The sequence below is a fragment of the Centroberyx gerrardi genome, chromosome 10, assembly GCF_048128805.1.
Source record: "Centroberyx gerrardi isolate f3 chromosome 10, fCenGer3.hap1.cur.20231027, whole genome shotgun sequence".
In the NCBI taxonomy this organism is placed as follows: Eukaryota; Metazoa; Chordata; class Actinopteri; order Beryciformes; family Berycidae; genus Centroberyx; species Centroberyx gerrardi.
Window position 1 is genome coordinate 12207679 of NC_136006.1, and position 27500 is coordinate 12235178.

At 43.9% G+C, this 27500-nt stretch overlaps 1 protein-coding gene across 1 annotated transcript in view; it reads right to left on the reverse strand.

Annotated features, from left to right (window-relative positions):
- LOC139915574 (neuropilin-2-like) overlaps positions 1-27500 on the reverse strand; it is a 109596-nt gene that overhangs the window by 63394 nt on the left and 18702 nt on the right. The window contains exons 3-6 of the mRNA XM_071904231.2: positions 17437-17618; positions 7649-7876; positions 3766-3921; positions 3144-3313 (exon numbers count right to left, since the gene is read on the reverse strand). Coding sequence (XP_071760332.2) covers positions 3144-3313; positions 3766-3921; positions 7649-7876; positions 17437-17618 — 736 coding nt within the window. The remainder of the gene's footprint in view (positions 1-3143; positions 3314-3765; positions 3922-7648; positions 7877-17436; positions 17619-27500) is intronic.

Below are 27500 nucleotides of genomic sequence, written 5' to 3' on the forward strand. Positions count from 1 at the left end.
TAAGTGAGTATTCCCTGGGAAGGCTCCTCATCAATCACAGAGCTGTTAGAATCACAGAGCCACCAGCGCTCGCATCATCAATCTGCGCCACACCTCACTAGAACAGACCAGAACAGAGAAGAACAGGAACTAACAGACCAGAAGAAGAATAGAACAGAACAGAACAGAACAGAACAGAACAGAGCAGAGCAGAGCAGAGCAGAACAGAACAGAGCAGAGCAGAGCAGAGCAGAGCAGAGCAGAGCAGAACAGAGCAGAGCAGAGCAGAACAGAGCAGAGCAGAACAGAACAGAACAGAACAGAGCAGAACAGAACAGAGCAGAGCAGAGCAGAGCAGAGCAGAGCAGAGCAGAGCAGAGCAGAGCAGAGCAGAGCAGAGCAGAACAGAACAGAACAGAACAGAACAGAGCAGAGCAGAGCAGAGCAGAGCAGAGCAGAGCAGAGCAGAGCAGAGCAGAACAGAACAGAACAGAACAGAACAGAACAGAGCAGAGCAGAGCAGAGCAGAGCAGAACAGAACAGAGCAGAGCAGAGCAGAGCAGAGCAGAACAGAACAGAACAGAACAGAACAGAACAGAACAGAGCAGAACAGTAGTAGAAGTGAACAGTAGAATATAGAATAGAAGTGAATAGAAGTGAACAGACCAGAAAATTAGTAGAACAGAATGGAATGGAATAAACAGAACAGAACAGAACAGAACAACGTAGAATGGAATTGAATAGAACAGAACAGAACAGAACAGAACAGTAGACTAGAATAGAACACAACAGTACACAACAGAAGAGATAGATTAAATAGGATACTACATAATTGAATAGAATAGAATAGAATAGAATAGAATAGAATAGAATAGAATAGAACAGAACAACACACATCAGAGAAAATGCCCTAGAGAGAGATTTAAACCTCACACGTGGCTCTTGAGCCAACACAGCAGCACACACATGCCTGAGACACACGGGTACACAAATCAACATGCACACACACTAGCACACACACACACACACACACACACGTCCGTGTACATGTACACGTACACAGACGCACGCACTCAGTTATAAGAGGCCATGGGGTGCAAGACGCAAGAAGGAGAGGCACGTTGGCATTTATGACAGCTGCTTGTCAAGACGGGAGCTGCTACACACACACACACTCACACACACACGCACCGACACACACACACGCAGGGGCCTCTCTCTCTGCTAGGTGTTAACACAGGAGAACAGCTGAGAGCCTCTGTGGAACGCAGCGACCCAACCACAACACCGCTGACCAGAGAGAGACACAGAGAGAGAGAGACAGAAAGACAAAATGAGAGAGATACAAGCCGGGTTTCCATCCAACTGTCAAGCCAATTTTATGCAAACTTTTGAAGTGAAAAATCTCAATTTGGTGAGTTTTCAGCAGCTGGGTTGCAGCGAATACAAGGGCTTCCTGAATGTCAGAAAAAAAAACGCATCTATGTGAAAAATGAAGAGTCTCCCAAGAGTGGATTAGTACTGGGAGAGCTGATGTAAGCCATATTTCATGCATTTTAATGCGAAACAACAAAATGCACTTGGCAATATTCTAATGCACAAACTAATGGTCGTACAACCACAATGGAGACTTATAAATGGGAGAGAGAGCAGGTACGACATTTCTGGGAGGTTATAGTGGACAAATTACAGACTTTCAGGATGTCCAGATCCACTTTGAATTGTTTAAATTAACCATTCATTGGGTCGATCATGCAAAATCCATGCCATTATTTATTCAGCAAATACATTTTCATTGCTATTTACTGCACAATTTATTTATCAAAAAAAATCCCTTCAAGCGAATGTAACACCTTTTTTGTCACATTTTTATTTTATCGACTTTTGACATTTCCATTCAGCTTTTCTAATTTGATACATCATACTTCACCCCCCCCCCCCCCCCCCTCCCCTCCCAAAGGAAAAAAAAACTTGGATGGAGACCCAGCTCGCGAGAGACAAACGGCACTAGAGAGAGAGAGAATGTGAGAGACAGAGACAGAAAGAGTGGGAGAGAGAGGGAGAGCGGGCCAGCCTCTCTCTCTCTCTCTCTCTCTCTCAGCTGCAGCGGAGGTGAGACAGGCAGGAAGCAGCGAGACTGATGGAACCTTGGCCTCCTGCTGTCTGCTGGCCACGGTCCCTTCCTGTGTTTCCTGGCTCGGGGCTTCGGTCACACTGGATCTCTGTCAATCAGACCTCTCGCTTCTATTTCTCATCTCTGTTTGGCTATCTGTGGCGAGCGCTGCGATATCGTTCCTACACGTTTTAAGAAAGATGTGTACAGATAACAGTGCTGTAAAATTGAGCCGGATAACAAACTTTGTATAATTGCTCAAAGATCCTTTCTGTGTTTTTGTTCGGGACGATGTAGCCTGCGCTATTTCAACACAGCTTTTTTAAGAGGAGGACAGGACCAGCGGCACCCATCAAAATCTTTTGTTAACATTAATTGTTGAAGTGTGAGTCTGACTAGTGTCCTGCCTGCTGGGTTGAATCCATTTCTGTCAGAGTGGTAGGTGAACCTCGCACACACACACACACACACACACACACACCCCCGTCTCCCAACACACACACACACACCTCACCCAGACAGCCTCATAACTCAGGCTTGGCTCTTGGATGGCACAAAGTTGGCACCGTGATGGAATACAGGAAACAATGCCTTACCCAGGCATCTAGCTGCTAAACCTTGATATTAATACACCGTACACTCGCGCACGCACACACACACACACACACACGCACGCAAATAGAGCTGTAGAGTTATTACGTGAGACATGTCAACACAAAAGAAACAGACGCTGTTAAAATGAGTATGCTATCTGTTTGTAGTTCAGTCCTGATCTGTTTTTGTACGTTGTGCTGTTTTTTTTAAGTATGATTCTGTATTTAGGGATTAGGGATTTGGGTAAGAACACATTCTCAAAACTTCTCTGGGTGTTTGGGTTTGGCAGTGAGTGTGAGTTCAGTCTATGTGTAACAGAGATGAAGACGTCAGTTAAACTCACTCCTATGTCACTCATAACCTCTTGAATCCTTCTTGAATTTAACTTCAGCGACACTTCGAGGAACCCCTGAATCCGAGGCAACAGTTGAATACAGACATTCGGCATAACTCCTACCTGTATGTACTCCTTGTTGCTGTCTTCGTTGGGCGTCCATCCGTTGTCGTCGTAATTGAGTCGAGCCTGACGCGGCAGCCAGCGGTCGTCGTAGAAACTCGACGAGGCCGTGATCTGGTCGTCCGTGATCTTCCCCGACTCCAAACCGAACGCATTACTGCAGTGGAACGCTGCAGGTAGAGGAGAGGAGAGCAGAGGAGAGGAGGGGAGAGGAGAGGAGGGGAGATGAGGGGAGAGGAGAGGAGAGGAGGGGAGATGAGGGGAGAGGAGAGGAGAGGAGAGGAGAGGAGAGGAGAGGAGGGGAGAGGAGAGGAGAGGAGGGGAGAGGAGAGGAGAGGAGAGGAGAGGAGAGCAGAAGAGAGGAGGGGAGAGGAGAGGAGAGGAGAGGAGAGGAGAGGAGAGGAGAGGAGAGGAGAGGAGAGGAGAGGAGAGGATTAGAATTAAACAAACATCCTGAAAGTAAACATCCATTCTGGTATTTTCCATTAATTGAGAATTTACATGGTCTTATTTTTGCGACCATCCAAAATTTACAGTTTTGGCAGAGATCACACACACACACACACACACGCACACGCACACGCACACGCACACACACACACACACACAGCTATATACTTACTCTCGCTGACTTCCTTGTGTGTCATGTTGTATCGTGCTGAGAAGCCATCTTTAGCCACAGCCATGTCGGTGTGGAAGGCCAGAGAGAGAATCCCAGTAGACGATTGGATCTCAGGAGGCACCCTGGTCCCACAGTATCGACCAATCAGAGGGCCCACTGTCAAACAGACAGGAAGTGATGGGTTAGCCACAAATTGGATCCTTATTAACATACTGTACATAAAAATCTATATATGTTTGTTTGTTTGTTTATTTATTTGGGTATTTGGATCCCCAATAGTTGTTGCTATAGCAGCAGCTACTCTTCCTGGGGTCCATGCAAAAAAAAAGACAACAAGAAAATCATACATGAAGTTGCAGAAAACTACATACAGTACATACAGTACATACATGCATACAAGAAAATATTACATTCAATTAAAACAGAAAAACAATGAAAAACAAAGTAAAACCCCCAAAAAGGAAAGTCATATATCATACCTACACAAAGCACATTTCAGTCTTTTTTCTCTCATTTCTGTAGTTTGGCCACATAGAGTGAGGGTGTCGTTACTAACAAACACCTTCTATGTTCAAAATTGTCCCTATCGACACTCTAGTAATCTACAAGCCAATGACAACTCAACTAAAATCAAGGGATGCTTTCATTTTTTGTTTTTAACTTGCTTAGTAGGAAACATATGGCACATGAGAAGTTACAAGGGGCTCCAGTGAAAAGCTGTGGCTTTAACTTTTATCCCTCAATATGTCAAGATTGTTTATCCCTCTTTCTATCTGTCAATCCCTTCATCCTCTCTTTTGTTTGCCTACATCCTTTACCACTACCTTTTTACGCTCTGTTTTTCCCTCTCTTCCATTATCGCCGTCCCTCTCTCCTCTCATCACTCCTGCCCGTCACTCCATCCTCTCCTCTCATCGCCTCTCTTCCCTTCATCTATCAACTCTATCTCTGGACTGGACATGCTTTCCCAATGTGTGTGCGTGTGTGTCTGTGTAAATCCCAGGAACTAAGTGATTCCTCTCCTGTCCTCTTCTCTAATACCACAACTTGTATACGTCAACACAAACAGATGAGTGTGATTTAGAGCCCTAGGGTGTGTGTGTGTGTGTGTGTGTGTGTGTGTGCAGGGGTGGGAGCACTCTGATAGATTCATCCCTGCAATTCCCTGGCTCCTCTCAAACACACACACACATACATACACACACACAGAGGAGGCCTGTGGAGGAGGAGGAGGAGGAGGAAGACGAGAAAAGAAATAACCGGCAATCGATCAGTGCTATTGATTTTTTTTTTCTTTTCGGAGTGGGTGGATATTTGAAATAGGGCTCTAGAGCAAATAATGGTAATAACTCTTTCTTGATGGTGGCGAGGAAAAAGGAGAGAAGAGAAGAGAAGAGAAGAGAAGATCTCAAATCCACTGAGATGATTTCTATAAATAATTGACCCATGTTTGCATATAGTTCTAGTCAAACATATTTCATCTTTTTCTTGCATATCAAATATTTCTAATTTACAGATCAAGACATGATCTCTCTCTCTCTCTCTATCTCGCTCTCTCTCTGTTTCATTAATTAAAATTCAGCAGCATATACAGTTGACAGGAGAGTACAGTTGTCCCTTGCCTGACCCCTCCGATCATACACGTGTAAACACACACCTACACACACACACGACACCAGTGCCATCACCCCCCTATTATAGTTCCATTATGTGGCATGCAGATAAGTGACCTCCCTTTTGGATGGGTTGGGGGGTGAGATGGGCTGAAGGGTTATTATGCTCCATTATAGAAACAGATGGTGAAAAGGAGAGAAAGAGAGACAGAGAGGGAGAGAGAGGAGAGAGAGAGAGAGAGAGAGAGAGAGAGAGAGAGAGAGAGACTAGTTATGTTATCCTTTTATCAGTGAGGGTAAAAATAGGGCGGGAATTATAATACAGCAATAGGATTTAATCCCTGTCTGGTGGTGAATACAAAACACACACGCACACCCACACCGACACACACCCACACACCCACCCACACTGACACACACACACTGACACACACACACACACACACACACACCATATTCATAAGTTCTTCTTTGTTTCATCCCTCACTTCATTTCTCACTCTCACTCTCTCTAATGTTAAAGTCAGAACCGAGATCTTTGGTTCTTTATCATCCTTTCCTCCTCTCTCTTTCTTTTCCTCTCTTCCACTTTGAGTAGTTGAGAGAGTAGAGACCTTTTGGCCCTCTCTTCCTCTCCTCTCAACCTTTCCTCCCCTCTCCCCAAACCTTTCCGATCTTCCGTCTTTCCGATCCTGCAAACAGTGAAACCAAAGCTCTTTCTGAATCTCCCCCCTCATCTTTCCTTCTTTCCTTTCCTTTCATCCTCACTGCTGTCTTCCTTTCAGCCTCTCTCTATCGGTCAGAGCAGAGGCCTTTTATCCTCTCTTTCTTCTCCATCCCTCTCTTTTTTGCCTCTCCAGTCCTCTTGAAGACAGGGTTAATGTTATTTGGCCTGTTATTTTCTCCTCTCAACTTCTCCACCTCTCTATCCATTCCTCTGAGCAAAAAGAGCAAAGATGTTGAAGCCTTTTCCCTTTTCACCTCCCTGTTTCCTTTTCACTATCTTTCTGCCTTTTCTTTTTCTCTAAGGCTAAATCCATATTTACGGTGAAGTTATACGTAGGAGGAAAACAGCATTGTTTGCTCTCTTTTGCTATTAATGCCATTCAGTCTTTGTGAGTAACTTACAAGATGTGTGAATTGAGCAATCACAACTTTGTCCAATCAATTCAATTTATAAAAGTGTGTGGAAAGAAGAATGACCTTACCCCATGACAGCTGCATGGACAGGACAGGACTAGATAGATATGAATAGTGTAAGTGGCCAATCACCAAAAAACAATGTCTGGTTTGTTTAGTGGACAAAGGTGCAAAAGCAAGAAAAAATGTAGTGCACAGGACGCTACAACAAATCAAACTGTTTTGCTCAAAAACTAGAGCAAATGTTTATTTTTCCCAAGACGGATAACTTCTTCCTCAAGTAGGAAATTCCCTTTAGCTATAGCAGATGTCTTTTGGTCCTCTCTCCCTCCTCTCCACCTCTTCTCCCCTGTTTCCATTCCTACTTGCAGAATATACTCTTAAGATCCTCCTCTTCCTTTTCTCCCCCAGCCCTCCTCTTGAAGCCAGAGGTCTTTTGGCCTTCATTTATTTATCTCGACCTCTCCTTCCCTTGCTCCATTCTTCCTAGCCGTGAAAGACCTTCCGCTGCCCTTCCAGCGCTCTTCTTTCTCTCTCTCCCATCTCTTGAAACCAGATCCAAGGTGTTTGTGCCTTAGATTTGTCCTTCCAACGCCTTCCAGTCCTTCCAGCAGCTAGAACAGAAATATCCTAGCCTTCTACCCCATTCCTCCTCTCACCTCCCCTCCTTTCTTCCTCCTCTCAGCCACTCTTAGTCTGTTCTCCCAGAGAAAAGTTGTGTTGTTTCTCCACAGTAGGTGCCAACATCCTGCCCTGTAAGCTTAGCTTTCATCTACCAACGCACTGCAACTAAAATAGCTGCTATTCAACCTCAATCAATACTACAGTTGTAGGCAGGGTAGAAAACTTGTAACATTTTCACTTTACTCAATGCTTTGTCTCATGAAATGGCTGAATTATTGCTATCATCATCATCATCATCATCAAAATCATCCCCATCAGCACTGTCAGCACTTTTATCATAATTGTCACCAATGTCATTATCATAAATAAAATTCTATCTATCTATCTATCTATCTATCTATCTATCTATCTATCTATCTATCTATTTATCTATCTATCTACCTATCATCATTATAAGCATTTTCATCATCACTGGAATCACAGCCAACCGACCAATGACAGACTCACCTCCGGGAAGCCCGTCCCACACTTCCAGCCAGTCGTACTTGCAGTCCCCCTCTCCGCCCGGCAGGGGGTCGTTCTCGAGGTCGAAGGTGAGGAAGGTGAGGGTGACGTCCATGCTGGGGGGCACGATGATGATGAAGGAGCACTCCAGGTTGTGGGGGTATTTGTCAGGGAAGCCCGGGGACTCGATGAGACCCGTGGGACTGGTGAAGTTACGGGAACAGTCCGAACCTGGGATGAAGAAACAGAGACATAAAGAGCATTTAATGATGATAGACTGTGGACACTGTGATGGCAGTTTAGGAGGTCGGTATACTGAGTTAACTGTGACCCCACGTTATGTATTTCTAATGTAATTAGGCTGATAGAAGGCCAGGGAAAGAGGTGAGGATACTTTTTGTACTCGAGAATCCAGAGGGATATAGGTTTACATTTGAAGGTAGATTCATATTTGGCCCGCTACAGCTAGCTTCCAGAATCTGGCCTGGAAAGATAGCTAGTGTAGCTAACTAGCTAGTAAGCTAGCTAACTTCCCTGCTAAATTCAAGCAGTCATTGTAGTTGTTGTTTGAGAGATTGCTAGCTAACTTAACTATTAGGTTTAACTATAAGTCCTCACTTATGCGTTGAAGTAACACTAGTTAATATCTGAGCCAATCTTCTGGGTAGTGTTCCCTACCCCAACTGTATGTTCAAAATGGCCGCCCATAGGAACAATTTACATGCAGCTCATTCAGGTGTTTCAGCACAAACAAACGTGACACACATTTCAACCAGCAGGCATTTGACGTGGTAAACCAGTAACCTTTTCACACTATAGCATCTAAATGAGTGAGTGTGATTGAGAGAGCAACAGGAAGAAACATAGCCTACACAAGAGTATTAGAGAGAGAGAATTACAGAGGACAGAGAACCAGAAGGCCTGAGTTCGATCCCCATAACAGTACAATGATGTGTTGTGTCTGAAGTGTCCTTGAGCAAGACACTGAATGGAGGCAGGCAACCAAAAAGACACTTTCCCCCTTTGAGGAGCAATAGAGTATCACGTAAATACAAGGAGAATGAAGGAATGGAGTAAGAGAGAGGAAAGCTGATGATAGGAAGCTATCTAGAGGGGAACAGAGTCAGTATGAGAGAGAGAGATTGCGATAAGAAAATGGAGATGTAAATGAGAGAGAGAGAAAGGACGATGGAAACAGAAAAGTAGGAGGGAGAGAGAGAGACATAGAGTCTGTTGACAGCAGCATGGTTGGGTGGTCTAACAGTTATGAGGGGCTTTGAATATCAGCATACACACACACATACATACACACACACACAGTGGGGAGGGGGGATCTGCATATATCATAGGATCACAGACAAACAAACAGTAATCTGGGGCTCTTCATTTCTGAATGACTGTAATACCTTCTCTATTAATACACACAGATAAATTAATGGGTAGGGTTGCACCAACTGGACCATTATTCCACTCCGCCAACCCATGCATGACACCCCTTACACCCCCACCCCTCCGCCGACACACACACACACACACACACACAGATAATGAGTCTGCATGGACACATCAGTCCAAGCTTTGACACTTGCAAACACACACTCATACACACACACACATACACATACACACACACACGCACACACTCATGCCTTAGCAGACACCCAGACTGGAGAGAAATGGGTTACCATAAGAGGCTTAGACAAGGTGTGTGTGTGTGTGTGTGTGTGTGTGTGTGTGTGTGTGTATGTGTGTGCTTGCGTGAGTAAATGAAGAGAAAGAGAGTGAAGAACTCAGAGAGAGAGTGTGTGTTCTTGCATGTAATTAATTGAGTGAGAGATAGAGGGAGAAAGTGCATACAAACGTGTGTGTGTGTGTGTGTGTGTGTGTGTGTGTGTGTGTGTGTGTGTGTGCGTGTGTGTGTGTTGAAACCCAGCTTGTCTGTGTGGAGTTTTCCTGAACGAGCCACTGGACACTGCAATACAGAAGCCCGGTCCGAGACTAAAATGGTTGGTTTCACTGGAGATCTCCATGGAAACTAGTTTGTTAGACCAGGATCAGAAAGGACTCGGAGTTAACGGACTGAAAAATGTTCTCAGAGGCGAGCAGCAAGTCTGCAGTGTGTCTGTGTGAGACGGTGTGCCTCGCCTTCCTTTCTGTCCACAATCACGTTCACTCTGTATGAGAAGAGACTCTCTCTGATATTCAAAACCACACAAATTCCCACTTTTGTATGTGCAACCAAGTGTGTTTATGTGTTTTATAGCCCGTCTCCATCCCTTCCTCCTCTCTTCCTCTCATTTTAAATCAGCTAAAAATCACTTAATGATCTGGCACAGCGGCTGATTTTAGGGGAAATCTGGTTTAAATCTGATCACTTGACCGATCCATGGCAACTCTGTTACAATGGAGCTCAGATGCATGACAGAAATCATCTAAAAATGCAGCCAATACTCTTTCCACATTCTAGTCTGCCTGGTAATCTGCATGAACGCCGGCTTGCCTGTCTGTCTGCCCACCCGTCTGTCACTGTGTCTGTCTGCAGGTCTATTCATCCTATTCAGGGACTTAAATCAAGTGACCGATCTTGTCATTTGTGGAATAGAGTTTACCCCCCTTTTCAGACTGATACAAATCTTTATGACATAAATTTATAGTGTAATTAGTGTCAAACTGGTATAAGCTACATGAAGAGTATTTAAGGGAAAACAACATAAATTTCTGCTTTTCTGGAAATATAATAGATTTGTGTACATATTGGTGGTTGTTTGCTTTATGATTATCACTGACTTGAGGTCATAGTTTACCCACGTTTTTATTTAAACATTTTTTTTTTACAAAGAAATAGTCTGCCTGCCTGTCTGTCTGTCTTACTGTATATCTGTCCCATTTTCCAGTCTGATTTGCTTGTTATTGTGACCTTCTCCCTCATGCAATGACCTCAGACACACACACACCATCTCTCTCCGGGTTCCCCTGGCTTCTGGCACCCCGCAGAGTCCGTTGTTGGATAGCGTGGGTCTGCGTGACTATGACCATGTGTGTGTGTGTGTGTGTGTGCGCGCAGAGTGAACGCCTGACCAGTTCTGTTGCCAGCAGCGATTTATTCCCTTCTCATTACTTCATGTTCGTGAACATCGCAAAAACACTTCTGCCCTCCTTTCTCCTCTCTGCCCCTTCCCCACCTTCTCTCCCTCTTTTTTTTTAATGCCTGTCCGCGCCTTTTCCCTCTCCTTTTCTTCTTTTCACTCCATCTCCAATCCAAGTAAGAATGTATTTGAAAATACAACTTTGTTTCAAATTGTTGAATTTGAGGTGCGCTCTGATTCTCGTGTTTCAAAGTGGTACTAGATCTACATCTGTCACTCTTTTCTTTTGTCGTCTCTCGCCTCCTCACCTTCTTTTCTACCTTTTCCACCTTTTTTCCTCTAATCGTTGACCCCCCCACCTCGTTCCTTTTCTCTTCTACTCTTTTCTACCCTCTTTTACCTCCTCCTTTCATCTCCCACAGCTCCATCCCTCCCTCCCCTCCCACCGTCCCATTTCCTATTCTTCTCTGTTCACTTCCAATCTGTTTGAATACGGATAAGTATGAAAGACACACATGTCACGCTAAGGGGTAAGGTTTGGGGAAGTCTGTGTGTGAGTGCATGTGTGTGTGTGTGTGTGTGTGTGTGTGTGTGTGTTGCTGGGTAGATCTGGCGCTGGGGCTTATGGCTGAGTGATCTCGGGGGGACAGGACAAGGTCTGTCAGCGCGTGTGTTTGTATGGTGAGCTGGCACGCAGACATCTACTTTCATTCATTTAAAGAGCGTGTGTGTGTATGTCTGCGGGTGTGTGTGTGTGTGTGTGTGTTTGTGCATGTGTGGGTTTGGTGAGCTGGCATGCAGACATCTACTTTCATTCAACCCCAGTCCTTCATTCCAATGAGCTATTAGTCGGATCAAACCCACAATTATCGCCCCCCCCCCCACTCTGCCTCCCAACCCCATCCCCACACACACAGACATTTGCACACATGCAGAGGAGACATATAACATACACACACTGACAGACACACACCCTGAGCCCACACACACGCACAGCCCAACTCAACTGTTCCTGTAAAACCACAGCTTGCTCTGTGTTTTTCCATCTGTGGATTCCACCTCAGTGTCATTTAAGTTGAAGGCTTCTGGTGCTGAAACTCAACTGGCAGCAGATTTCAGCCTCTGTCACCGAATCACAGCTGGGCTTTCCCTGCATAATAAACTTTACTATTCGGCCAAATTATCACTGACGTATGAAATCACACTGTCACAACACAACCACCCCCTCAGCTATCCCAACGCCACCGAGTGCATGAAACCAAAGCGCTACAACATCCAATCCGGCGTTCCTTTGATGGTGCAATTTTACGGAATATTTACATTCATTCTTGAAGAGTTTGACTTGGAGATGAAAAGTAGGCTTTTTGCAACATTCTTGGCCCATCATAACTCAAAACACTGTCTGCTTCACTCCAATATTTACAAACAAACCTAATGTAAGCAAACCCTTTACTTAACTGCAAAACACAAGCAAACGCCATGTTCATCTGTCACAAAATGTTAGTCCTTGTAAACAAATGCCAGTCAAAAGATGGCGGAGTTAAACACAGGTCTTCAACCCAATAAATCACAATGTAAACAAAGCCACTAGTGGAGGGAAGGTATTTCAAACGGCCTGCTATACCGCACTTACAGATTGGATACGATGGTATTTCAGATATCAGACAGACATGTTGACTGACAAACATCTACTCCCTTGTTTCTTAAACTATTAGTCGGGACCAAAATGAGACTTGGGCCTGCATCATATGAAACACATGTTCTGATGAGCCTGGCTACCGAGGGAGAGATTCAATTTCTCATTTCGTGTTTGGGCTGGAAACATTTATGAACCACTGATTTATACCGATTTGTTGTGCATTTTGACTGAACACAACTGCAACTCTGTTTAGTTCTACAACAGAGCATCTATGACTCTTCACTGGGTTAGATCTGGATCCACTTTCCTCAATGAGAGCCAGAGGGGGGGAGGGGCTACCACTGTGATTGGTTAGACAGGGTAATAAACTGACTTGATTGGTAGACAGACAGAGGCAGAGAGGAAGTGCCTAAAGGCAAACGGTTAGAATGTAAACAACAGCGGTTATTGGAAGGATTGTCACGATAGCTTCCACATTACACCGCCTGATGGGTGTGTGGTTGGGTGTGCGTGTGAGTGTGTGTGTGAGTGTGTGTCAGTGAGTTAGCGTTTGTGTGCAGACGTGCAAGCTGTCCTGCATATGTGAGTGAGTGTGCAATGGAAGGCAAATCTGTGTATGATTTTATAGTTTCTGCTCATTTAGTCCAGCCTGCATGAGTGCATTCATGCGTGTACATACGTGTGTGTGTGTGTGTGTGTGTGTGTGTGTGTGTGTGTGTGTGTGTGTCTGGTGAGTTCTGGGTCACAATAACAACTGGGGGGGGTCCAATGGCTAGACAGTGATTTTTGATTGGTCGCCTGCATGCTGGTGGTTGCATCCGTATTGGCTGACGTTTTACTACAGTATCCATAGTAACAGCGCTGTAAACAAAAACAACTGGCATGTGTACTTGTTTTTATGTTCAAGTACAATGAATGCATCAGTGTGCATGTATTTGTATGTATGTGTGCCATTTCCAGACTGATTAGACTGTTAGTCTATGAAGGGTCCAGTAATTAGGACACCCAGTGAGCGGGGGATGACCTCCTCCAACACACACGCACACACACACACACACACACACAGACCTTCTCATTATCCCAAATATCAGACCCCAATAACAGGGAGTGGGGCAGAGACCCCCCGAAAATTCAGCTAAGAAGATGGAGGGAGGAAGAAATGAGGGAGGAAGAATGTAATTAAGGGACAAAACCCCAAAACATGGGACACTTAAACAGACTGGTGTAACTGAAGCAAAAAAAAACCTTTGTTATTACATCAAAAAATCAGAAGTTTAATAAAATAAAAATAAAAGGACTACATATTACAAAAAGTACAGCCATGTTTGAAATCCCTACTATTGTCTCTCTCTCTCTCTCTCTCTCTCTCTCTCTCTCTCTCTCTCTCTGTCTCTCTCTGTCTCTCATTCTTTCTCTTTGTGTCTAGTAGTGAGAGTAAATTTGGCAGCAACTTGCGACTGGAAATATACAGTGGAAATATACAATGGTGCAAGTAGGAGAGGAGAGATGAGGAAAGCAGGTGAAAGGAGAACAAAGAGGAGCGGAGTAAAGAGGAGAGGGGAGGAGAAGGAAAGGAGGATAAAAGGCGTTATTAAGAGCATTAGCTCATAGCAGCGAACCTGAGGGGGAATGGAAACGCTCTCTTTCTTCTCTCTTTCTCTATATCTTTCTTCCAGGTTTAACAGAACAGAGTGTGCAGGGGTGGCATAGACAGATACACATTTAGATAATTCACCATGAGACTAGACATTTAGCACACACACACACACACACACACATACACACACAAAATCCAGCCACCCACGCAAGCAGACGTTCAGTTGCACCTTCCAGGATAACAAGATCTTGTTAGCAGTATGGCAACAGCTTGAATGTTCCAAATGGTTCCATCATTACTGCCAGGGAAGGCTGGACACACACACACACACACACACACACACACACACACACACACACACACACACACACACACACACACAACCAGACATACACACACCCAAAGTTACAGACCGAGACACCAACTAGCATAAATCCTGCATATTCTGAGGTTTATACAGTGTCCATTTTGTTGATAGCTTTAGTCTCTCTGGGATTTTCTCTGTCTCAGTACAGGTTGCCTGGGTGGGATTTTCTCTATATATGTCTTCGTCTATCATTGTGTTTTGTTCAATATCAAAACTAAACTACACCCTATAACTGGGATTCAGGAGCTATTTCAGACAATGCGGCTCAAAAAAAGGGGGAGCCTCAGTGTTTTGAGTTGATGTTCATATACCAGGACTGGAAGGCTTACATATGCATTGGGATAAAGATGTTGGGGGAAAGGATTATGGAAGATAGTTGGAATAAACTTGTTGCATCATGGCGTATATGCTCACATTAAGTGCAGTGGTAATTTATTCATTATTGCCCTAATTCAGACGCTAAAGAGGTGCTTAAGTTGCTTTTTCGTGTGAGTCGCAGCGTGCCAGTTCCATCCCTGGACTGACACAGTCTGCTGCACTTGAGGCGATGAATATATAAATCAAGGCTTGTCTATCTTCATGCTATGATCTACAGATTATGAGTCTGATTTAAGGTCATTTGTACACTCTTTCACTTAGGCACCTAAGACTATTTGTCATTTGTGTGTCATTGTGGCATTTGAGATTTTGTATTGTCTGTATTTGTCCTCTGACTGTTCTGTACAGCTCAGTACTGCTCACCTAATCTGAACTGTAATGTATTTGTTGTTGTATATGTGTGCTGTGATATAGATATAATTGATAATATATGCCATGGTGCAAGTGGTGCCCTTATAATTGTATGGAAACATATGGAAAAGTAGCAGATCAGGCATGTACTTGGGCTGAGGTTGTGAGCTGTGTCCTGCCACTGTGCCCCTTTGACATCCATAAGCGTGCGACTTTGAACTTGTCGTCATCATTGTGACAGAAGCTCTATGTTAATGTGGTTTTTCATGTGGGCATGACATGCAACTGAAATGAAGCTTTGTGAAGGAGAAGCCAATAAGCTTGTGTCTCCATTCAACAGCTGTACGCATGTAATGTTGTTGTCTGTGTGACCGTTTCATCCAGTAATAAACACAATCATCTGAACAATGTGTTGCTGTGAGAGGAAAACGTAGTATTTCCAAACAGCCAGCTCTTAAGAAGCTAAGGCAGTAAAATCTTACTCTCAGATTGACGACGATGCCCTTTTGAAACAGTACCACAGAATCTGAATGGGTTTCATTACACTGGGATCTTGGGACAAATTAAAACAAAAGACAATTTTCATGCAACAGCACTGGCACGCATGTACTAACAGCATAGTGATCTCTCCGCTCTTGTTTCCATCCAGTGACAAGCTTATAAGTGCTGCTAAGCTTCTCAAAGACAAGGTGTTATGTCTAGGTGTTACATTTTCATGCTTTGATTTCAGTTAATGGATTACATGCTCCTCTATGGGTAGAAAACAATTCTATTACCTCTGGATTTAAGAAACCCTTTCAAAACCAATTAGATAAACTAAAAAACTGCATGGTTGTCAAGCTAAAAAAAAAAAAAAAAGGCTGTTTTTCTTAATGCCTGAAAAGCTGACACTTTGAGATGCAAGGTTTTCAACCGACAACAGCGATATATAGAACTAAATGTATGCACGCAATAAAGTAGATTGAACTACAAGCTAGTGTGTCCATCAAAGCAACTGAAAACAGTCAAATTCCTCCAAATGTTTTCCATCAAACTAAAGGGAGTTTCTCAGGTTTGGTGGGTGTTGGCTGGGCTTTCACAAGTCCCAAGTAGGGTCACTTTTCTTTTTTCTCTCTCTGTCTCATTCAGTGCCAGGGTGTGAACACTGACACCCTTGTTGTTTTAAAGTCCGTCGGGTGGACCCTGTCAAGCGCGAAACACACACACACACACACACACACAGAGAGAGACAGAAGAAATCCCAACAGACCAGTGCCAGCAAGCGAGAAACACCGACAACCACACGTGTTGTGTTAGTAACCTCAGCCCTCTGTGTCTGTGTGTGTGTGTGTGAGTGAGAGTGTGTGTGTGTGTGTCTCAGGGGCTCAGGGCTCAGGACTCAATTAAGCAGGCATGTGTGGAATGCTTTCAGGGGGAACGGGACAAGATGGCCGTGGGGCCGGCGCTATGTGTTCCTCTGTCTCTCTCGCCCTTGATCTCAATTGGTCTCGCTTTGGCTGACCGACGGCAGCGTGAAGGGGAGCCGTGTCACACACACACACACACACACACACACACACACACACACACACACACAGTTCTGTGAAGGGGAGAGATGTCTCGCCTGGACAGTCTACAGGGGTCTCAAGGGGCCTCTCTCTCTCTCTCTCTCTCTCTCTCTCCCTCTCTCTCTCTCCCTCTCTCTCTCTATCTCTCTCTCAACCTCTCTCACACGACACCAGACAAGAGAGCCTTGGTCGCCTAATGAAGCATGTATAGCCATCTCTGAGTAGCTTGTAATACAGCTACTAATATTTCTAAAGGTGCAAGTCTTCTAAAATAACTAGTGCCCACTCACTTGTGCTGAATGTCTAAGGGTGAGGGTGATTTATAGGGATGACATCTCCTTTGTAAGAACAAATTATTTAATGCAACCCTCCTTGTTAGCTATACAGGGGAAGAAAGGGAAAACAGCAATTTAGCTGACCACTATTTAGCCTTTTTAAATTTGAATAAATTGTGCTCTGGCTACAGTCCAATCCAAACTAGATCAAGATCCATCGGTGTGTAATGGTGTATCTTTTTACTTTGTAAAAATACAGAAAAAATTTATAAAGGCGGCTGACTGTTCTTTTTTTCCCCACTTTTTCAGATTAACATGAATTAACTAGGAAGCTAGTATGATAGAGAGCAGGCTCATGTCAAGGACAGTAACCTGCAAGCACTCATTTAACTTCTCAGTAAGCCTTCAGAATAATTATTATTACGGAGGGCAGTTTTGTTCTAGTCTTGCCTGAATAATACCAGCTAGCATAAAGGTGAAATTTCCCACCCTGCTTCAGAGGGCAAACTACGGTGAGTGACTTCCTTGATGTAAGTGTAAAAACCACTCACCGGTTTTGAAGATCTCGTAGCGCAGCGAGAAGCCGGCCCCCTGGTGGGCGTAGTCAGACACAAACTTGATGTGGAGGGAGGGGCCTGACGATATGATGGGTGCAGGGGCGATGTTGCTGCAGTGCTTTCCCAGCAGGTCCGCCGTCTCCGAGTTCCCATCGTGGATCTCTATGTAGTCGTACCTGCCGAGGACAAACACATATTTACATATACATTTATATATATTACTCTTACCTAACCTGAACACTTGTGCGTGTTTCTTTAACGCTTACCTACGTTTAATTTATATTCTACATTTTTGTTTTATTGCTATGCAGAGAGACTTCCAATAAGTGGAAACTGTGGCAGTGAAAGTGAACTTTACTTAAATGTAATAAAAAAGAGCGAGAGACAATAGTACAGTGTTGAGAACTAGACACTTGCAGAGCAACAGACGTTTAATGAGTGGTACTGATGAGGAGGTTTGTATCAGAGGAAGCAGGAGAGAGACTTTGTATTTGAGGGAGAGGAAATGGGGGAAAGCCTTCCAAACTGCTTTCACTCCACTGTCATTAGATACTCTTTTTTTTTCTTCATTGGTTCTTTCAACTGGCAGGCATTGCATTGGATCTAGTTACAAAAAGGAGGCAATGAGCAAATTGTTTGCATCTATCAGTGGCTAGAGGGACTTGTGAATGGAAAGCAACTGCGTGTAGGAGCCTGGGTGTCATTACAATTCAAATTAATGCACCAGAAGACATTGGCAGTTCACAGATGGCGGAGGAGGAAGAGAACCACCTGCACAAGGCAAAGGAGAAAGCTTTTCAAAATTCTATAACTGCACTGTGATCAAGTGACTATACTTCGACTGCCGTGGGCTTCATGGTCTACAGAACACAATTTTATGGATTATAACTACATTCAAATACAAACAAAGGGAGAGAGTGAATATAAAGTGATGTGCTTCCTTTCAGCTTGCATAAGGAGACAGTGGTGTCACATGCAGTGCGCAGTTGAAAAGTTCAAAAGAAAACCAATAAACCAATTCCCAATCTCGCAAAAGTAATTTACCTCATTTACTTCTTGTTATTCTCCAAGTGAATCACATGTGTAATGATATCTTTAAAGCAAGGTTCAAATGACTGTATATCCTCAGGCAATGTACCGTGAATCCCTAGGCAACATTCAAAGGAAATGATAGCTGAAACAGTTGTTCTATTGTGCAATAAAATATTAATAACACGGATAAATCTACCTCACATGGTCAGGTTATGTCTTTATCTGTGTTACCGACGGGTCAAAGTCGAGTGTGTATGGAATGATCGACCTCTTTATGAACCGTGGACGAACTTACAGTATTTCATCCATCTACTTTGATGCTAGGGAGGGATTACTGTGGAACAAATGACTCTCTATTACATCATCTGCCCCGTCGGCTTCAATAAGGGTTTGAACTCAACCTAAAGGCCTTGTGTCCACAGAGAAATTCACTTTTTTCCACTTTTAACTCATTTCGGCATTTTTTTTCTGGTTTAATTCAGTTACTGAGGAACACCACCCTTGGTGCTGATTATTAAGTAAAACAGGACTGCATGAAACATCTTAACATCATAGACTATAACTTTGGTGCTGAAAGAAGGATTAGACTGATCAAAGATCTGCACAATTATGACCAAGAGTTTTTTAAAGCGTGATCGTAATTGTCGAGGAGTTTTGTTTCCCCTCCATAAACCAAGCCTAAGCCCAACTTGATACGAGTAACAATAGACAAGATCAAAGCAACAACAATTTTTTTTCCTAATTTATTTCAATGCTGCTACTTATTTCAATTGTCTGTTTTTCAGGTAATTAGCTATACTTAGCTAGAGATGTTTGAGTGTTCAATTCACCACACAAACTACATCACAGTGGAAGGAAAATACACTTTGATGTCAGGGAGGCAGTGGTCTGAAACTTCTTAGATCATACTACAGCTTGTATACAAATTGATCAATAGGGCTTATGCTGGAGCTAATTCTAGAAACCTCTGTTCTCTGACCTCTTTTGACCTCAAGTGACCTTTTCAGCCCCATGTGGCCTGATCACATTCAACCCCAACCGAGAGTGGAGCTGAAGACATCACAAAACTCAGGAAAGGTACGGATATGAAAGGCACACAGAAACATTCAAATCAGTATTTAACACCAAAATCATGTCTTTTACCTTTTAGTGTGCAGCACACATCGGCGGGAGGGCTGCCAGGGAGTTTGCCCTCTATAAAGGGAGGATAGCGACTTAAGATCTATTTTTATGGCCATTTCTTTCATGTTTTCTGACCATAAATGCTAGCCCTATCTCCGGACCCTCAGCAGGAGTGTTGCCTGTCTGTCTGGATACCAAAGACACACCTGCCTGGCTCTAAAATAGCTCCTGGAAGGAAATTCCTTAAGGAACTCTTCATGGCTAGTGGCCATAAAGCTTCTGAGCTGACTATATTGCATTTAAATTATACTGCAGTGACATCCTTAAAACATATCGCCGACCATTTTCGACCTGGACTCTAATTTTCCATCTTTTTTCATCGTACCGATCAACCTAAAAATCAACCCCAAAAGCACCCAAAGCATGTCTTTTTCAACACGTTGATTGTTTGCTATGTAATGAGACATGTTGGTAAAAAGATGGAATGGAAATGATCTAAAGTCATGCCTCTCTCGTACAGTTTTGATGCTATCTCGCCCATTGCTTTAGTACTTCCTTGTTTGCACTTTCCGTCTGGATGTGGCTGCCTGTCTACATGCACCACTGTCCACAGTACACACACACACATTAAAGATATGTAAATATGAAACCGATTTTAAGCCTTTCACTGTGTGTTAGAATGCATTCATACTTATGTGGACTATTATTTATACTTGAATCCACAGTCGCTGGTATATATCATGCACTTGCAATGTCATAGGGTAAATCTGTCTGATTACTGGGGATGCAAGCACACACACACGCACACACACACACACACGCACACACACTGAACTGTCTGTCTTCTTCATTAACTTGACATGAGTTGACCTGGACAAGATAAAATGAGTGGTTGGCTATTTTACACTGTGTTATATTCTAATCCTGTTTGCCACATTGACTCTAGCTGTCAGAATGACGGAGCTATCAAAGGGTGTGTGTGTGTGTGTGTGTGTGTGTGTGTGTGTGTGTGTGTTATCGGCTCCTGCTTTGTAACCATATGAAAGACAGAAAAAAGCAGACAATAAAAGAGCAAATTCAAGACGACTGAAACTGATAGCTTTACAAAGAGCTGTCAAGTGGGGAGATGAGTGCTCAATTGTACATACACACAGTGTATTGTGTGTGTGTGTGTGTGTGTGTGTGTGTGTGTGTGTGTGTGTGCAGACACAAAAGAGAAGTGTGTTGTTCTTCTGACTGTATTTCTGTGTCTGTCTGTGTATGTGTGCATTTGCCTCAGTATCTGTCTCTCTGCCTATGTCTTCTTCACATCTGTGTGTGTGTGTGTGCGTGTGTGTGTGTGTGTGTGTGTGTGTGTGTGTGTGTGTGTGTGTGTGTTCACTGTATATGATATGACAGGCAGGTGAGCGAGCCCCTGACATAATGAGGGTCACACACCTCCCACTCTCCCATCATGCTTTGTGTCAGCTTTGCGTGGAAGCAACATCACAGAGTCATGACGCAAGCTGTCACTGTACTGTGAGCATGTGTGCATGAATCTGTGCGTGTGTGCGTGTGTGTGTGTGTGTGTGTGTGTGTGTGTGTGTGTGCGTGTGTGCGTGCGTGCGTCACAGCTCCTGTCACATTTTCCCCAGAAAACGCCTCATCCAAGCGACAGTTTCCTCCTCCTCTTTTTCAAAATGACAACTTTGTTTAACGGCTACTCAGAATACAGACATGTAAGATCTCTCTTTCTCTCTTCCCGACTCCCCTTTTCCCCCAGTTCACTTTCCCCACTTTTCCTCATTCTCTCTCTCTCTCTTTGTCTCTCTTTTTTCCTTCGCTTGGTCTTCCTCCCCCTCTCTCTCCTTTTTCCTCTCTATCTTTCCCTAATGTGCTGTCAAGCACATAACTAGTGGCACAGAGCCAGAGTGTGGGAGAGAGAGAGCCAGAGAGAGAGAGAGAGAGAGAGAGAGAGAGAGAGAGAGAGAGAGAGAACATGACACTGCATTCACCCTGCCAGCTCCTCCCTCCAGACAGATGGAGACAGGTGTCCCTCCATCCCTCCCTCCCTGCAGTCTGTGTCTTTAGTAGAAAGCAGAAAGATATACACAGCTACATCTAAGTCAGCACACACACATACACACGCAGTCACTCAAGAGAGACCTACACAAATGCACACACTCTTTCTCTCTCCCTCTCTCTCACACACACACACACACACACACAGCCTGTAGCCATGCACACAGATAGATCTATCTTCGCTGAACAGCAGGGAGGGTTTGAGGTTCCCCCCTATCTCTCTCTGTGTAGGAGGTACACAGCTTCTAACAAATTGTTTAATCCCGTCATCTCTCTCTCTCTCTCTCTCTCTCTCTCTCTCTCTCTCTCTCTCTCTCTCTCTCGCCCTAATATATTTTACTGCAGCCAATTGGTGATTTTCTGAGATGTGCCATAGGGTATGGCAAGCAAGTGGAATTTGTTTCCCCCCTCACATTCCCCTTAAAATTATCTATAGTAAATAAGGGATATGCAAGACTTTTTTTTTTTGCTCCCATGGAAGATGATGAAAAAAAAGATGTTGGATCCAAAATACATACACACATAACATGGGAGGCTATACTTATAAAGGGGGACAAGCATTCATGATGGATTGCAAACACAGCTTTCCTTCCCACAGAGTAAGATCTGATTTTAGGTATTGGTGTAGCTTTTCAGGACAAACCGGTAATGTGTTGTGAAAACAAGAGTTTGAAATGACTAGAACTGACTAGATTTGATGATTCAACATTGTGTGTGTGCGTGTGTGCAGTGTGTGTGTGTGTGTGTGTGTGTGTGTGTGTGTGTGTGTTGGGACGGGGGTAAGGGGCGGGTGAAGAGCGGGAAAGCTCTCCAAAGCTTGTCTCACATGAACGCAGGGCATGATCTGGATACAGATGCGCTTCCAACCCTTCCTGTCCTCCCCCCTCCTACCTCCTCCTCCTCCTCCTCCTCCTCCTCCCCCTTCCTTCTCCTCCCTCTTTCCCTGGCCGTTAATTGCCTTTCACACGTTCTCTCTCTCTTCAGGTCGGGAGCTGTTTTCTTACACCTGCACATTCCCTTCAAACATCAGGGGTCCCCTTAGCAGACACAGCGTCTGCACCACAGACACACAGGAACCGCAAGATGCACACACACACACACACACACACACACACACACTCACGAACACAAACACAAACACTAACAGACACTCTAAAAAGAGTTGAAACCAGGCCAGACTAGCAGCAGCCTAATTCGTACCAGTGTTTGCAGAAAGAGAGGGTGAATAATCTGAATTAAAGTATTACTGTGTCTTAAATTGTGAAATGGTTCAATTGATGTTAAATGTAGAGCGAAAAAGTGGTATAAACACAAGTCGTTTAGGGTCCACACATGCTCTCTCTCTCTCTCTCTCTCTCTCTCACACACACACACACACACGCACAGATGAAGAAGTTCAATAAGTACACATTTAAAGTAATAAACAACTTTGGATTAACTACTGATTGTTGCAATTTGTACTTTATGTTCAAATTGGTAGTGTACTTCCCATCCGACAGCAAAGACATTCCAACTAGTTTTCTTTTTTTTTATTTAGACACTGCCATTTTTACATGAGCGTTTCTCAGCAGGGGAAGTGGAAATCACTGACAAACAGCTTTGAGAGGAACTGAAACAGTCAACAGCCAGTAGATCCATCCATACATACACACACACACACAGTCCTGCTCCCTTCTGCTGACTCATAGAGCAGCTGTCATATGAATAATACAACGCAGTTCAAGTAAAATTCAAGAGACGTTTCTGAACGGGTGCGTCGGGATGCAAAACTGGACTGTGAGGCTTTCCGTCAGGAGGAAGAACAATTATAGAACAGGTAGTTTCAGCCGAGACACTTCCAGCTGTACTGATAATTAAAGCACTGATAGCTGTGCTTTATTGGCTGCTAGGCCAACTCTTGTTAACCAGGGACCTTGTGATCTTTCTTACTTTCTCCTGTTTCTTATTCTCATGCATGCACATCCCTTTAAAGAAGACATAAAAACCATAATACCTTTGAGGGCATTCTTTGCTGTGATTATGTGTACTTTGGTCGTTTGCATCACCAAAGTACCCATTATCATTGCAAAGAAACCCTCTTGAGTATTACTGCTATGTTAATGTGAGAGAATATCATCTTCTAATATATTTGAAAGTAACTTCATGGCCTCTATGTAACATTTGGGTCTTGATGCAAAGCCTGTTGATGACCAGGAGTGTAGATATTATAGCTGGCCACTTCACATTGCTTCAGTCTAGACCCTGGTTTCTTAAATCGTGTGCAGGGACCCAAAAAATTGCTTAATTCTCCTGGGTCCCCAGATGACAAGTAGACTGACATTTTAATGAATCTAAGCAAAATGTTTTAATTAGCATGGATCCGTGGATGAGACAATCAATTTGTCATTTGGGTTCGCTGCAACACAAAAGTTATGTGTTTGAGTTTGTATGTGGGTGCAAATGTATGAGCATGCGTGTGTGTATGTGTGTGTGTGTGTGTGTGTGTGTGTATGCATATATCTGTAGTGTAAAAGCAGGCCTAGTCAGTCTGTCACTGAAGCAGTTAATAGAGAGCGAGGAGGATGACTGACTTCACTGTTATCAAGTAATAGGCCTATTACTGCAGACAGATGGACACTGTGTGTGTGTGTATGTGTGTGTGTGTGTGTGCGTGTGTATGTGTTTGTGTGTGCATGCGTGTGTGTGTGTGCGTGTGTGTGTCCGGCAGCAGTCTCCAGGACAACCAATCGATTACTCATTATAGCCGTAACACACATTGATCAGGGTCAGTCCTTCAAAGACACACACATGTACGCATACACGTAAATACACACAGGCACACACACGCACACACACACACACACACACACACAGAGTCATTACAGTAACAGACATTGATCAGGCAGACCTTCAGGGCCTCAGGGAGTGTCTGTAAATCAGAGTACTGATATTATCATCATTACCTGTTCTACTGTGCACGCGTGTGTGTGTGTCTGTATGTGTTTGTGTATGTGTGTGTGTGTGTCTGTATATGTTTGTGTGTGTGTGTGTGTGTGTGTGTGTGTGTGTGTGTGTGTGCATCCCAAAATCACTACCCTAGGGCTGAAAGATGGGCTTAACAACTCAGAGTTAAGACCTCACTCTGTAACCCCAGGCAGCTTGATAACTAGGGTAAGATGTAAGTTTGCCTGGCGAGGAATATTTTTATTAATCAAAGTGGGTTAAAAAAAAAAACTCAAATTCTCTGAGGTTCTCTGATGACACCGTCCACCCCGGGCTTCTCCTCCTATAGCTTTCCAACATGTTGCGTTTTAGCCTCGCTGCTGGGATGCTGGTCTGAAAGCGAGGCCCTCTTGCTGGCCGAGTCACTGTGATGTTAATGCAAACATACAGGCAGCTGCTAACTGCCCACAGCTGGTGACTGAGCATCTCACTTCTTTCTTTCTCTCTCTCTCTCTCCCTCCCTCTCTCTCTCCCTCTCTCTCTCTCTCTCTCTCTCTCTCTCTCTCTCTCTCTCTCTCTTCCCCTAAGGCCAGTGTCACATCTCATCTTTTTTTCTTTTTGCTCTCTCCAGGACTCCAGTGTTTGTTGTTGCTCTTCTGCCAGTCAGGTGTGTGTGTGTGTGTGTGTGTGTGTGTGGGTGTGTGTGTGTGTGTGCGCGCACATGATCAAATATTCCTAAGCTCCCTACAGAGTCTAATTTGCAGGTTAAAAAGCTTCTATTAACGCACATCAACAAGGACACGGGTTACTGTGCCAAAAGGTACAGCAAGTTTTTACATTGTTCACATTTCGCAGTCGGTTCACATGTCAGACGTTTGGATACATAAAGTTTGACTGTACACCTGTGCAATATTATTAATATGAGCTGTGAAAAGAGAAGAGAAGAGAAGAGAAGAGAAGAAGAGAAGAGAAGAGAAGAGAAGAGAAGAGAAGAGAAGAGAAGAGAAGAGAAGAGTTGAGAAGAGAAGAGTTGAGGACAGAAAACAGATGTAGCATGAAGTTAAATGATTGATTGAGGCAGAGTACAAAGGCAAGGTCTAAATCATTAGTGAAACCATTATCGTTGACTGCAGCTCCTCTGTCATATAAATCACTTCTTAACTCACTGCTCTACTCCTCACTTACTGTGTAAGCCATACAACCGTGAGTGTGTGTGTGTGTGTGTGTGTGTGTGTGTGTGTTAGAGGGCGTACGTGCCTGTGTGCATATTTGCTTCTATATATGTGCATGTTGGTGTGTGCACATGCTTGCGCCTTCGTGTCTGCATTTGTACTGCTGTGTATGCATGCTTATGTGAGCCTATATGTCTGTGCATGCATTCCTGTGTGTGTGTGTGTGTGTGTGTGTGTGTGCGTGTATCTGTATGTGTGTGTGAGCAGATGTGAGTGTCTGAATGCAAGTTTGTGTGTGTGCGTTTCTCTCATATCATTATGCGAAGATAGCATCTGACTGGGGTGTGATCTGAGGGAAAGAGAGATTGGAGAGGGAGGAGAGAGAAAAGAACAGAGGAGAAGAAGAGACAGACATATAGAAAGGAGATTAAAAAAGATGGATTGACACAGATAGAGGGAGAAGAAGAGAGGAGGAAGACGGAAACGGGCTGAAGAAGAGTCTGCGAACCATAAAGAGAGAAGAACAGACACATTTGAAAGAGGGAGAGAGAGACGGGGAAGAAACGGAGAGGAAGAGAGAGACGGAGAGAAAGGGAGAGGAGGGTGGCATTTGGCTTGCTGCCTGTGTTTTCTCATATGCTATGCTGAATAATGATTTGGCCTATAAAAGATTGGCACACTGCAGAAGGCGGAGGAGAGGGAGGGAGAGGAAGAAGATGGAGGGAGAGAGAGGACAGAAGGAGAGGAGAGGCGTGGAGGTGGAACAGAAGGGAGGGAGAGGAGGCAAGAGCAGACAAGAGGAGAGAGATGGGGTCAGCTGAGCAGTAGGAAGGAGGGGGGAGGGGGTGAAGAAAGGTGAGAGGAGCGGAGAGAGGGAGAGAGGGAGGAGGAAAGAGAGGAGGGGAAGAGGAGGGGAGGGGGAGAGGAGGTAGCTGTCACGATGATTTGAGCCTGCCCCCAACAGACCCTGACGCTGCACTTTTCTCCGAGCAGCTCTGTGTGTGTGTGTGTGTGTGTGTGTGTGTGTGTGTGTGTGTGTGCACTCCAAACACTCTGAATAGAGATCTTGCTTTCAAAGACAGAGCTGTGCAGTGAACTAAGGAGAAAATGTGATTTAGACAAGCAACTGCAGCCCCAAAAGGTGCAGGGCCAAGGCCACTTTAAAAATATGATTTAGTAGAGGTTCTTTAGCCGTAAGTATCTCATTAGTTGCCTCATAGAAGCTGAACAGATAGCATCAGTGATGAAGAGGTAAATAAAAATGTGGGTAACCTATGACCTCCAGATGGTGATCTTCATAAGGCAAACAACCACAAATATAAACAAAGATGAAGAAGTATATTTTCAGAGAATTCATATATATCTTACATCTTACTGATGTAAGATATATGAAGATAGGGATACAAATCGCTATGTTGCATACTAAGAATTTACATCATATAGATTTATGTCGGCCTAAAAAAAGTAGGTATTCTGCAAATAAAATAGTGAGAAAACTGAGTTTAGGTGGGGTTTCTCTCAACTACATCCTGGATAGTTAATAAAATATGTCTAAAAAACACTAAGAAGTTCTTCAAGATTATGGCCAGAGAACTGCTTTTGGTGTTATATTGAGTCTTTTTTTATTTTTTTGTAATCGGATGGCTTACTGTCATTCACAGGGTTTTATGTTGTCGATAAAACCAAGTGCTTACAAAGATGGACTGAAAATGAAGGTTGAAAATAGCTGCAGATGGGAGCTGTGACTCT